The following is a 14695-nucleotide window of genomic DNA, read 5'->3' as shown; positions in this document are numbered from 1 at the left end:
CAGCGCTCCGTTTGCAGAACCCTTCAAAAAGCGCAGAGCGAGAGGGAGAGAGAGATTTAGAAGACTGCCTTAACGTTGGAGCGTTGCCTCCGAGCAGCGGTCGGAGCCGCGGGAATCCACTCGATTTCAACGGGGTTTCTTGCGGGCTCGATGAGGAGAGGTTGATAGAGAGATAGAGAGAGAGAGAGAGAGAGAGAGAGAGAGAGAGAGAGAGAGAGAGAGGGAGGTAGGGGGGGGGGGGAGGGGACTCTTTTTCTAATCGCAATTTGAACTTTTGGGTTTTGGTTTTCTCACAAAGCAGCCGCACATCATTCCGAGATTTTCTATTTTACAATCATTTGGCTATAAAATGGGCAAGAATATGGGCTTTACGGCGCTTCTATAAGCGAAATATTCCTATGTATTTCGACTTCCGGAGTAAAAGAAACATTTGGTTCTTACCAGGAATTCATACCTCGGACTTGGAATGGTTATCTGACCGTATTCCCTATATGGTAAGATCTCGGGGACCGTTTTCGGTTTCGTATACGATAAAAGAATTCCCCTCCTCGCGCGCGTCTCCCCGCTTTAGCAGTTTTAACCCCGCGCAACCTCCCGTTATTACAACTGTAGTTTTGTTGTCGTTTGCTCTTAAAATTCATCACCCAAAAATTTTATCTATAGAAGTTGATTAAAAAACGTTGGTTTTATTTCAAAGTGCATGATAAAATTATATACTTGCAAACCTCAACTTTTGGGTAAAATTGATGGGGAATGGTCCTTACTTTAAAGAAAATAACAATAGGTAAGAGAGGGAGAGTCGCTAAGCCCAATAAAGATGGTGCCGCGGGACGGCAAGAAGAAAGCGAAGGGGGAACCGTGGCCAGAGGTCCCAGAACGACTTTCTATAGAGAGGGGATCTAGAAAGGGGGTAACCCCATTAACCTGTCAGCTAGACGGCCAGCGTCTAGGCAGGGAAGGGTTGTGGGGATGTTTTCCTGAGAATTTTTAAATGACTCTAAGCATATACCCAGAGTCGTAAAGTTAAGGATGTGAGAAAAGTGAACTAATGTGAATGTTTAAATTAAATATTAAGGCTATTGATTTTATGCGTGACAAATTTCCGGATTGGTAGTGTCACATTCCGGTGAAAAATGTTGCCCTTTTATTATATAAAATCATGAATGCATTTTCCCCACAAATCTTTGTATAAAGATTCGAACGTGTTTTCCTTATCATCATTGAATTCCAGTATATTTTTGTGGCTCTTTGTGAAATTAAAATGACAATTCCCTATCCAACGTTTTTGTTCTTTAAAAATTTCATCTAATTTAACTGATATTCATTCTTGGTTCAATAGGTTTAGTCAGTTGGAATTCAGGTTGAGCTTTTCTGGGGCATCTACAAGATGGGAGTCTTTGCAGATATTCTTTCGAGCCTATAGTCCTAACTCTTCGAGGCTTGGGATGGGTTTTAATAACGCTGGTGGAATATTCCACTTAAACGACTTGTTCCATTTTCGGAAAACGATCACTGAACCACGGCCAACTTTGATCTGTCGCGCTACAGCGGCCATCTCATTCGTTGACGTTTCTGTGTTAACCTATGAGCAAAAGATATGTATGACGTGAGCGCCCTTTGCGGATTTTTATTTCTAGAATAGTTTTTACATTGAAGTCGATATAAAAACCGAGCGTGGCGCTGAACTCCAACACGTTGTAGTACAGTTTATAGGGGGGGGGGGGGGAATCCTTGCTCACTTAATTTCGACGAATGTGTTGGCCGCTGTAGCGCGAACAGCGCGTGATCAAAGTTGGCCGTGACTGAACCGAACCGTATTAGTCTTTTTCCCCCCACCCTTTTAATTTTCTCATAACTACTCAAAATTTAACTTCATCCGCACAGACCGAGTGAGTTTATAAATTTCAATAAAGCTACATTAGGCTGACTAAAATTCCGACGCAAAAAAATTCCTTCTCATTTTTTCGAGGGCTAACCACTCTTAGAAAGTCTGTACACCGGATTACGCTTAGATTAGCACTGCCAAAGGCAGGGACTTCAAAGATTACGCGTAATCCCATTAGTACAGTCAAAGGTACGGCTCTGTACACCGATTACGTGGAGTGATCAGCCCCTCGCATTTTTTTTAGGTTTTCCATTGGCTTAAATCCATACGTTTAGTAGCCAATAGCTAGGGAGACTCCCAAAATTACAACGATGAATAAAAAGGTTAAAATCTAAGGTCGTCCACCTTTTTTTTACTGGTTCGTGGTGAAACAAACTGTTAGTGAATCTTTTTTGAATGAAATAAAGGTACAGTGGCATACTTATGAGTAATTATGTTACATATGGTAATATGTACGCGCAATTAAATAAAAGCGTTGGCCTTTCCGCTTCTTCGATAATTAAGCGCCACACTTATTTATTACTTTTGGCCATACACGGCTTCGATGAGAAAGTGCCGCTTCTCTCTCGTTCCGTGCCGGAAATAAGAGGTCTTAGTTAAGTTACCTGATACTGCACCGCGTTATTTCAACCTATAGAAGAGCAGGAAATGAGGTTTTGTCGCCACTACTAGGTAACTGTTTCTCAATTTATTTGCTCTTCGTCTTTTCATTTGGAATTTACTATTGCTCTTATCGTTTTACCGTTTAAAAAAACAGTGGAAAAATAACTGGAAACAATTGGGTTCAAGGCGCCTTACCGAACTTCACATTACCGGTTGTTTGGTGGTTTTGTTACAGTATACATAAACACTGAGATTAAACCTTGGGCACGTGCATCGGGAATATTTTGGATAAACGCCATTTGTATTTGATATCATAATTTCAGCTTTTCCGCGGCTTTTCTAACGGTAACGTTTTTTTATTTAATTAAATATTTTGCAATTATTATATATATTTTATTGCATTGTACTTATATATAGATATATTAGCAAAGTACCTAGTATATTAAAACAATTGCGCGATGTCGGCCAAAATCATGAAACAGACGGTGGAAATTTCTAAAGAGAGACGCCACCGTACGACGAATATTGCGAGTTCATTCATTAATATGTCTCGTAATTCTGGACAGGTGAGAAATATTTTATTACATAAACATTTATGCGGATACTTAATGCTCGGTTTAAACGGAACAAACGAACCAGTAACGGCTTGGAGAGATATAAGAGCTATTCAACCCATAAAAAGTCGTTTCGTAAATCAGTCTCAATTTAAAGAAATTATTCGCGAAATAAACCCAGAAAGGATTTATTTAAACGACGGAGAACCCTTAAAACCGCTTACGGGTTATTCCCTCGATGTGTATACCGATTCGTTAATGGAAGTTTTATCTCGTATTAAAATAAATCAAACCGACTCTTATAAAAAAAAACCGATTGGATATGTTAACAAACCAGATCTCTCCTTTCACCAAGTTCGAGAATTAGATTCATCGATTACTTACGAAGATTATAAAACGATATATAAAAATATAAAATAAATTTTTATTGAAATTAAAAGTACGTGATACGTACTACTTTCAGATTAGACATTTTTTTTTGGGATAAATGATATTTTCATCCACCCTATTAAACCGATTTCTGGCAATTTCCGCTCAAAGGTTGCTATAAGGTTTAAATGGTTTCCTCGCCTAATTTAATTTTTGGGATTGGTTTATAATAAAGAGTAAATAAGTATTCATTAAGTCATACGTAACACACAGACTGGGAATGACAATCAATTTTTTGGAATTTCGGTTTCACTATTATTTTAGTAACAGAGTGAGGAGGTCTAGTCGCTTGTCTTTTAGCGAAAATCTTCGGCTTAAATAGTGCTCTATGGAGTCGAAGTCAACTTAAATTTTACAATAAACCAATAGTTAGAGGATTAACAAAGTATAACGGGTTTAATGAAACCATTTAAGATAGAAACATTGATATTAATAAAATTTAAATAATCGAACATGAATAATACGGAACAAATAATACATTAATTAGCGCGCACAGCTCAATGAAAATAATGAGGGGGGGGGGGGGGTGTTGGAAAATTACTGAAAAAAAATACAAAAAAAAGGTAGCTTTGTCTTTTGACACATCCTGTATAATCCTCTGGCGAGTGTAGGCTTGTAAAAGTAAGAGACGGTGACGTAAGAGTCACATTTAATCAATAAGGCCCCGCTACTTAATAAAAAGAGCTATTAATCCGACGGTTTAAGTGAATTTGGGAAGCCTAAGATGTTAATTGTACAGATTTTGTAGTGCGGACTAATCAACCATCAAAAAAGCTATAAAAGATACTCATAAAATATGCCGTCTATCAATGTTGGCCGTATGGCCTAGAAAACTCTACGTTTATTTAAAAAAAGAAAGCGCGTGCCCGTGTTCGGAACATTGTAGTAAATGGTCCGTCACCTTAAACGATTCGATCACTTTCAAAAGTTATTGCGTTAAACGCGTCCCGTGGTCGGATTTATACGTGATGATGGGAAATGAAGATACCAATTGCGTGGAGTGTTTAAAATCACCCAGAGAATGTTTAGTTTGTTCTCAGTGTTACGATTGTTCTAGAAGCGTAGTGTATTGTAGAAAGCATAAAGTATGTCATCACAAACGAGTAGTATCGTTCGCCCGTAATTCCGTTTTATCAGATTCCAAAATAAAGAACTGTAAGAGGATAAAACTTCTGTAATAAAAAAATGCATAATTGCATGATGATATTTCTTTCAATTGTTTCTTTTTAAATAAATATCCGCGCATGAGGGTGGGAAAGTGTCCCTTACCAAAAATGGGAGTCTTACTTTATAGTCGCCAATGAGTCTCAATGTAGGATCAAGGATTTTTAAGTAATATGTGGGGTCAGTCCCCCCTATTATCGGACGCCCCTTTTATCGGACACATTTCTTTGCTATTTTATTTTAAATTCTCCCGAACTAAAAAAAACGAAACAAAATATTTTTTGGAAAGAAAGGAACCCCATCTACATTATGAAATAGGAAGCCTGAGCCCTGAGGTTCGGCGCAATGCTTCCACTTTGAGGGTATTTTACCCTTTTTCGCGTAAAATTGACCTCGAGAGGGATTTTTTTTTCGAGACTGAGGGTAATGGGGAAAATGAGGGTATTTCGAACATTTCATGGGAAATTTAAGGGTATTTAATTTTTTTTTAAATAATCTACCATGAAATATAATTTCCCTTTTTGACAAAGTGTAACTAAGTTGGCCGTAAGAGGAAAACCTTTTAGGTTCTTTCTCTGTTGTCAGTTTTGCCGATTGGAGCAGACATAAATATAGTTTTCGTCCCTACCATTTTTGTAAAAATTAAAGAAAAAACTGACTACGGATGCAGCCATAAGAGGCGCCTCAATACAACTCCCCTTCCCTTAATCCTCCGCGGTTTAAATAGAAACTTCAACGACTGGGTTGGCAGCTATTCACTCTTTTTCGCGCCTTTATTATTTTACCCCCTCTTATACTTGCCTCCCGGTCGTCGGTTATTGCCTCTGCCCTCAGCGGGGATTCCACCTTGCTAGCATCCACTCTTTGTGGCTCCCGTAATGGGGGATGGGGCTGCAAGGGGAAAACAAAACATGGACGCGGCCAGGAAAATAGCGCGAAAAAAGAGTGTATAGCGCTAGATCAAAGTTGGCCGTGGTGACGAGTGTCGCATTACTTGCCAATGCCAAAGTGAAACTAAACACTTTCTCCGAATCTCCGCAGACAACGCCCTATTTACTTCGTTATTTCAAATTTGTTTGGAGCCTGGAGGCGGAATACTTTCCAAAGGTGAAAAACCATAATCCATAATTATGAATTTTCATTTTACAGTGATTTCTATCGAACGTGAGATAAGATGCAAGTCGAGGAACAGCCTGCCTATTGGAAATTGAGGACCAAGTAAGCCAAAACATATTTAAATATTGGGGCTGGAAACAGGGCCGTTTTAGTCTTTCAGTAGGCCTTAGGTAAAAATTTATCATTTAACGACTTTCCGGAATTTAGCAGACCCTTTTAATATGGAATTGAACTTTCCGTAGGCCTTAGGCAATAATCTCTCATTTAGCGACTTTTCAGACCTTCGTAGGCCCATCCATATGGAATAGTAGGCCCTAATGTCTCCTAAAATTTTCGTAGGCCGAGGACCTAGTCACTTTGCCTAGTCTGCCCTATGTATAAGGCAGAGATTGCTGTGGGCGTCATCTAATCGATAGGAGGAAACATGCCATTGGTTTTGTTTATCGTTGTCTTAACTCTTAATGTAGTGTTTATTATAACCACAGTTTTATCTTCCATTTATGTAATTTTTCAAAACCAAGCAATAAAACGCCATGCATACCAAGATTACGTTCAGTTTGACGATTGAAATCCTGGCCCAAGATCATGCACGTTGACATTTCATATAGAGATTGCTGCGTGTGTGAATCCACCAAAAGGAGGAAACATTCCATTGGTTCGTTTACCGTTGTCTTCAATCTTAATGTAGTGTTTATTTTAACAACAGCTTTATCTTCCATGTGCGTAATTTCAAAACCAAGCAATGAAAGGCTATGAATACAAGATTATGTTCGGTTAGACAATGGAAACAATCGGTGGTGTCTCTTGCGACGGGGTCATGGGGACAGCCTAATACCCGCAAAACCAAAGTGACTTAACTGTGATGAAAGTTGTGATTCCCAATGCCAAAGCAAGCAGAGATTCGAAAGGCAAAACGACGTCCTGGATACCAGAGGTAATGGTTTTTCATTTTTAATATTTATGCTGGTTAATTTTCTTAGAAACATAGACCTGAGTATCAACTAAGTTCTAAGATTTTTACCAGAAATGTAAACTACGCGTGGGACCTATAAATGGGTGCATATTTGAAAAATATCTCAGATGAAATACGAGAACTTAATTAAGGCTATAGCTTTTAATAATAGGAGAAATATAAGTTATTCATGTGGTAATGTTTTTGTAAGAACCATAGTAGATTCCTCGAGAGATGTGTATATAAATAACAGACAAAGAATAGACTAACATGGGAAAAACGAAAATGTCAGCTCGTAGTTGACATCTCATATAGTTTATAGCCATTAGTGTACGATATTGTTACATAAGTGTGACACTTATTACTTTTCACATCCACAAGTTTTACTGAGATCTATTCGCTACATTACGCAGAGGATTAGAAGGAGACCAAAATTTAATCAATAAGAGAACTATAGGATGTTGGGGTGGGGTTGGTAAAGCGATTAAGTTGGAATTTAAAACTTTTAAAATGGGGTGAGTTTTTTGAATGAGTATTATCCCTAGGACGATTCTTTAAATTCCTAGATTTTATTGCAATTTGGATAACGTGGGGCCGATGACGAAAAAGAAAGAATGTGGAAATGCAAAACATTACTAACCTCCTTTTTTATTTTAGGTATTTTCGCCGTATTTCAACGCATTTTAGGGGTTTTGGCGGGAAAATAGGTTCGGTTAAGTTATTTATATTATTAGGTTAGTTGGATTAATATCGGGTTGACGATACTTGATGTGTCAGGCTTGGTGCTGTCCTCTAGGTTGCGTTATAGATGGCCCCCTAGCTTTTTTTAGTATGGATTGGGGAGGCGCCGCGCGCCAATACTTAGAATACATTAGACGTTATATAAGTCAACATCACACAGAAGACATATAATATGACATATTATGGTTAAAAAAAAGCCTAAATTGCGTTGAAATGCGGGCAAAATTCCCAACCCTTAAAAGTTAGTACTGTTTTGCATTTCAGTCTTTTTCTTTTTCGTCATCAGTCCTACGTTATCAGAAAAGTATTAAAATCTAGGAATTTAAAGAATCGTCCTCGTCATCAGTCCTACCTCATCCAACACGTACACAAATCTCGAAATATGAATGTTCCCTTGTATAAATTGCTGGCAAGTAACAATTTTACATTGATCATATCTTTTTAAATAATAAATTGCGGTTAAAACTTTTTGCATTACTGTAATCCTTGACAAATATCAAACCAAAAAACAAAAGTACCTATTGTCAAAAAAATCCCCTCATTTTTAGATAACACTACAAAAAGAACTGGATAAGAGGGTCCAGTCGAAAGTTTAACATTAAATTTACGATTACTTTTTTTAACTTCAAAAACAATTCTCAATTATGTATCTTTAGAGTCCCCAGAAATGAATCTCCCTTATAAGACTTAAGTGAAGTCTTAAATGACTTGTTTTAATATAATATTGTAACTCATAGTGGAATCTTTTTTTTTTTTTAATTCCCAAAATATACGTCTTCAAATATGAGACTAGCTTAAAGGACTCTTATTTTAATATAATATTGTAATTCATAATCAAATCTCAAATAAGCCTCTTTCAAGTTCCCAAAAATTAGTCTCCCCATATGATACCAAAGTGAAGTCTTAAATACCTCTTATTTTAATATAATATTGTAACTCATAATCAACTCTCAAAGTCCCAAATGCTTGTATTTTTCCCCTTTCTCCTAAGATGAGTTTAAATTGGAAAAATACAGGCAAGAATGTAATTATTTATACTCGGGGAGAATGAATATGTCGAGACTATCGACGGACACGTTGAGCCCCTAACCCCGTCACGCTAAGGGGGGGGGGGGGGGGAAGGAGGCGGTCTTATTTTTTTGCGTCCTCGCAGCAGCGTTAATCGCGTCGAAAAACGTAATTTTTAACAACTAATGAGATTGCAGTATTATTTGATTTTATTAAAGCGGAGGAGCATACCGGGGGCCCCAACGGGTGGAATTGGAGAAACGCTAAAAATAATCTCGACATATTCATTCTCCCTGAGTATAAATAAATACATTCTTGATACGGGCATATTTCTCAACGCACCACCCTACAACTCCTTCAAATTTTTGCAATACCCTTTAAAACACCCTGTATATGAACAAAATGAATAGACCCCTTAATAAAACGTAAGATGATAATGTATCTAAGTAGACTCATTTTAGTTTAAAAAAAAAACGTTTTTAAATCTAGGCTAGTTGTGCTTAAAATTAGATAAGGGTAATTGGGTGATTTGAAAATGTAATTATTATTAATGTTAGTGTACTTAGTCGAGTTATTTAAAGCAGAAAATAGTTAATATATAATATCAATTTTTTTGGATTGAAGACATGCTCCATGTTTTCAGAGTTTCAGCTGTAGGGTGAAATTCCATTCTTTTGTTTACAAAAGCAATTTTTGTTTTAAATAAACGATTTTCTTTTCTTGTTTATCTGTTTGTTTTGAGAATAGGCCTGTTTGAGTTAAGCCCTAATTTCATTTCTTTATTAGTAGGGTGGGATGGTTTAAGGTTTGATTTCCTATTGTTTAGTTCTTTTTATCCAAATGGGAAATCAAGAATTGATCTATTTATAAACAGGGTGTTAACTGAAAAATGAACCAGAGCGTATATCTCACAACGTGTTTTAGCTAAGATTTTGAAATAGAGCGCTGAGGGGGGGGGGGGGGGTTAACCGACTATGAAAATTTTAATGACCTTGAACCATGTCTTCGAGGTAATTCGAAACTTACCTTGAAAAACATAGGACTTACGAAATTGGTTCCAATTAGAAAAGTGTTTCGCGTCACATTTTATGGCTAACTAGCTTTAACCGAATCTGATTTTCTAAATAGGAAGTCGAGATCAAAGATAAGTAAACCCTAAAATGAATTGCGATAGAGACCAGGTTAAAATCTTAGCTACAAAACGTTTTGAGATATTCGCACTGGTTCATTTTCCAGTTAACACCCTGTATAGAGATAATGTTTATATACTGTAAGTCACGTCGCATCATTAAAAAGGAGGCGTTCTTATTTAACGCGTCACTCACGCGGATATACGTATATTACCGCAACTGCATCAAGAGGATGTAATTTTTAGGGAGCCAATAACGCGCCGCCTGGAATTGATTGAATTTTAAAGACCGAGACCAGAGCGAATTTCCACCCCTCTTATCCTGTACTTAATTTTTTGACGAGTGACAACTGATTGACATCTCTGACAACTTGAATGACCGCCTGGACAATCCCATGTATTGTAGCTTACCTCTTTTTTGATGCTCATTTTATATCTTATCCTAGAGCTGCAAGGGAGCCAAGGTGAAAATCGACGGAATATAAACATCCTCTCTATAATATAAATAGATCAATTCTTGGTGAAAATCTTATAATTCTGAGTTCTTTTTTCTTTATTCACGTTAGAAGGGGTGAGGATGGGTATTTTATTTAGTGTTAGTTTTTTTTTAATTTTAAGATTTATTGACAATGATTTAATTTTATTTTTATATATTCACTTATCGGAGTAATACGCGATGCTTACAACGTATGACCAAATATTACAAATAAGTGTGACACTTATCGGAGTAATACGCGATGCTTACAACGTATGACCAAAAGTTACAAATAAGTGTGACACTTATCGGAGTAATACGCGGTGCTTACAACGTATGACCAAAAGTTACAAATAAGTGTGATACTTGTCGGAGTAATACGCGATGCTTACAACGTACGACCAAAAGTTAAGAAGAAAAAATTAAAAACCAGTTTTGTCCTTAAGAAAAGTCAATAAAATATTTTTTGTTTTTTATCTCAAATTTGACCTTGAATATGACCTTTGACCTCGATGCTTGACCCCTGATCACACCCAATAAGCCTCGGTCTATCACCCAAACAAGTTTGGACACGATCGGGCAAGCTCGGACCGAGATATCAGCGCTCGTGTATGACCCCCTCCCCCCAATTACTACTGATCATTTACTTCTGGTTACACATTTTTTTTATTCTTAAACAATGCTAAACTTGTTTATTAAAAATAATAAAATTTAATAGTAAATAAATTAGATATTATATTGTTTAATAATTGTTATATTCTATACAAACAATTTTTTTTAAATAATAAACAATACAAGAAATATTATACGTTAAATAAAACTAACAAATTAACTTAACAAACAATAAAGAATTAACAAAAAGGATATAAATAATTTAAAGGCTAAAAAATAAAAAACACAAAATTAAAAATATTATAAGTGTATAATTAAAAATAATTATAATTACATCAATCCGTAGAAGATATTTTTCTGCTTCGGTACAAAACGATGTATCTGGTTTGAAATTCGGGCTAGAATTTTTAAATATTAATTAATCTATTTAAATAAATGTATTGAAAAATATTTACCACAACAATTCTTTGATTTTCTCTTGCTGCTCCATCATTGAGCGAACAAATACACTATTTTTGATCTTAATTGCCTCTGATGAATACATCTCGAGAATGTCCGCATTGATTAAAACAGATCGTACTTTATGTTGGACAGAGCCAACATGTTGGATTTGGTCTAGTAAATGTAGTTCAGACTGAAACTGTTTTAAATTATGTTGATTCCACCACGAAATTTGGTTAGCATTGCAAAAGATGTGCATATATTTGCTTGATAAATGTAGAATTTCGTAGCTAAACCAGCCGTATAACATCGATTTAGTATGGAATAATAGTTCATCATACACAATTCCTGGATGGCCACATTTAAAACTTTTATCATGAACAGAAAATGAACAAAATGTTTGTGTTTGCTCAATTCGTGAATCATAGGGCGCAATAAATAAGGTGGGGTTTAATTTAAACGAATATTTAAAAAATGGGCATTTAAAAATAATTGAACCATATGGCTCGATTAAAATTTTTGACTCTAGAAATACACTATGTAAACAATATTCTTCTAATTTTGTACAAATATTTTGTTTTTTAAAAAGATTAAAAGTTCTTACTACTCGAAGAGAGAGAAATTTTAACGATCGCGGCAAAGGAACTACAGGTTCTAGATAGAAATCACCACTCGCCATGATTTTAGATTTATCCTGGTAAAAATTCTCTACATTGAGATTTTATAGCCTAAGCTCGACCTAGATTTTAAGAATGAATATGTCGAGACTATCGACGGACATGTTGAGGCCCTAACGCCGTCACGCTAGGGGGGGGGGGGGGGGGAGGAAAAAAGGAGGCGGTCTTATTTTTTGCGTCCTCGCAGCACTATTTTCTCAAAATTGTTCCTATAAATTCCTATTTTCTCGAAATGTTCTAGTTTTTTCTATAGCTATATCCAGAAATTCCTATAATTTCAATATACACCTATAATTTCCTATTTTTTTTCAAAATTGTTCGTATAAATTCCTATTTTTAGCTAAAATGTTCCTATAAATTCCCATTTTTAGCTACAATGGTCCTATAAATTTCTATTTTTTGGCTAATAATGTTCCTATAAATTCCTATATTTTCTATGAAATTTCCTATAATTCCTATAATATTTACAAAAAAATCGCTGGGAGCCCTGGGAAATGCAAAACATAACTAACTTACTTTTTTATCCAGTCGAAATTTTAACATTAAATTTACGATTACTTTTATTTTAACTTCAAAAGCAACTCTCAATTATGTATCTTTCGAGTCCCCAGAAATAAATCTCCCCATCTAAGACTTACAAGGGTATTTTATTTAGGGTTAGTTTTTGTAAATTTTAAGATTTAGTGTCAACGATTTCATTTTATTTTTCTATATTATTATAAGTATTTCTGGTTCCCTTAGTAGTGATCGTTGTTCCACATCAGGGACGTGACAATTAAGGCTTTTAATTCCTTGTGTAAATGATAGACTGAGTAATTAAGCTCGTAAGTTATTTATTTTTAATAATTTATTAGTCTATTTATTATGGTATAATTTAGAGGTGGTTTTAACCAACACCATAAGGGTGTTTTGAGCAGTGGTCTAAAAAAAGCGGTGATTCGGTGAAAACAATTTGGGAAGTGACTGGGTCGAATTAAGGTTGAAAATAAGCTAGTTGTCATTCCGTTTAATTTTTTAATTCGCCCTCTCAAAATGTTTTTGGAGAGATTGATCTGCTACAAATTTCGGCGACATATTTTATAAATCTTTCGTCTACGGGTATTATATAGAAGCATCTCGCGTTATAGGCTATCTCGTCTAAAGGTCCCGGCATATTTACCACGTGAGTGTATCCGCGCTTAAATATAGATTCAATTTCGCGTCTTATAGAGTCTACCTTGCCTCCATTAGCGTATCGTTTTATTTTACACCCCAAATTGGGTAATATTTCTTTTCGCGGCTCCGGCAGTGGAAAATTATCGGAAATATAAATGATTCCAGACATTGGGCGATGTTTAACGTTCAATCTAATAGCGCCCGATTCATATACACGTTGTCTGATTTTAAGCCTCCTCAACCGTGCACTAATGATCAAAACATAATTGAATCCGACAATTGTTTATGTCAATTAATAAATGGTTTCTATTTTACCAAAGAAGCTAGGTCTGATGAAAAACTAAGATACACCGAAACGGATGTATCATCAGTTGTTCGGACCATTTTATTTACCCATTTATTTAAAACGTCGCCCAAAGAATCGGTTTTAGAGATAGTTAATACCGGTTTAGTCACTGTTGATCTATCAGAAGAGTTAATTCGTAACGTATCTTTAAATGAGGCTATAGAGCTCGTTGATTCCTTGCTGGGAAGTGGATTTTGTAATATCGCCAAACGACCCGTAGCTCGCGTTTATAGCGAATACATGAATGAGTGGCGTTATTTCCCTTTCGGCCATCCTATTACGGTACCAAGCGCTTCAGATTATATTAAATTATGCAGATTTGTCAACGCCCCTCTTTCTAATTACAGTGGTTCTACCCAATTTATACTTAAAAATAGTACCGACCGTAAAATTCCGCTACAAGGACCCGTAAAACATTTAATTATAAAATGAGTTTATCGTTAGATTCGTGGGAGAGCGTCATCGAAATGACAAAACGCTTTTATAATCCGTATACGAGTCTGTACTTTTCGGATTACCACGTCTTGATCGTTTGCGATATGATCAGTCTCATCACGGGTCTTCAAACTTATACTCTAGTTAAAACGAATGTCACGCTGCCGGAACCGATATGTACTTTTAAGGACGCCATTTTCATATCAATACCTCTATTGGCTTTATATATTAATCAACCCATCGAAGTACCAGATAATAAAGTTAAATTTGTAAAAGATTTCGATATATTTAAAAGTGTATTATCAGTAATTGAGGAACCTGAAAAAATTAGCGCGCAATGTGATAAAAACCCTGAATCGGTTATTGGAAAATTGACCGTTCAACAAAGTATTCGGTTTCAACATTTACTACGAATAGTTTTAATGGTACAACATTGGTATAGACACCACACTCTTGGGAATTCGTATACCGATCATACACAATTTAAAGATATCGAAAGGGCTAAAGCGCCTCAAATATAAATATTTTTTTTATGATTAACTTACTGATCGTAGCTCTCGTAGGGGCTGGGGGGGGGGGGGTTGATTCGGTAATTTCCCATTTTATTTTAAACTGAAGAATTCCGAGTATTCCGGCTACATTTAAATAAACAACTCCATGAACCGAAGTTATCAGACTGCTATACTCCCCATGTTGGAGGCGTTTTCCTCATGAAAACACATTTTGACCTCGAATTTGAAATTTTGCACGCTCCTAGGCCGAAACAAAAAACGTTTTGGTTTTTATGAAACTATATTTTATACATAGAAATAGCTATACTCGCAACTCCCAAGTGCAATTTATCGGGTCAAAACACGCGGATGGAAATTTGCTTTTATTTGACTCGATTTTCTCATCATTTTCATAAGGAAAACGCCCTCCGATTCTGAGCGCTATTTCGATATCAGATCAGGAAAAAAGAAACAAATCCGCA

At 36.0% G+C, this 14695-nt stretch overlaps 1 protein-coding gene across 15 annotated transcripts in view; it reads left to right on the top strand.

Moving 5' to 3' along the window:
- The first annotated feature begins 5610 nt into the window (after positions 1-5610).
- Positions 5611-14695, top strand: part of LOC149940922 (uncharacterized) — a 29684-nt gene continuing 20599 nt past the window's right edge. For 9 of the 15 annotated variants that reach the window (XR_016481138.1, XR_016481135.1, XR_016481134.1 and 6 more), the window contains exons 1-3: positions 5611-5853; positions 6091-6406; positions 6492-6685. Coding sequence is in view for 8 of the 15 variants with exons in the window: in XM_090177316.1 (XP_090033442.1) it covers positions 6614-6685 (72 nt within the window). In the remaining 7 variants the exon portion in view is untranslated. Of the gene's footprint in view, positions 5854-6090; positions 6407-6491; positions 6686-14695 lie in introns of those variants that run through there. The other 6 variants (XM_090177323.1, XM_090177321.1, XM_090177320.1 and 3 more) reach the window with 2 other exon arrangements.

This window comes from Leiobunum rupestre, chromosome 6, assembly GCF_980474605.1.
Source record: "Leiobunum rupestre chromosome 6, qqLeiRupe1.1.hap1, whole genome shotgun sequence".
Lineage (NCBI taxonomy): Eukaryota > Metazoa > Arthropoda > Arachnida > Opiliones > Sclerosomatidae > Leiobunum > Leiobunum rupestre.
The sequence above is the reverse complement of the archived record's forward strand: the minus strand, read 5'-3'. Positions and strand labels throughout refer to the sequence as shown.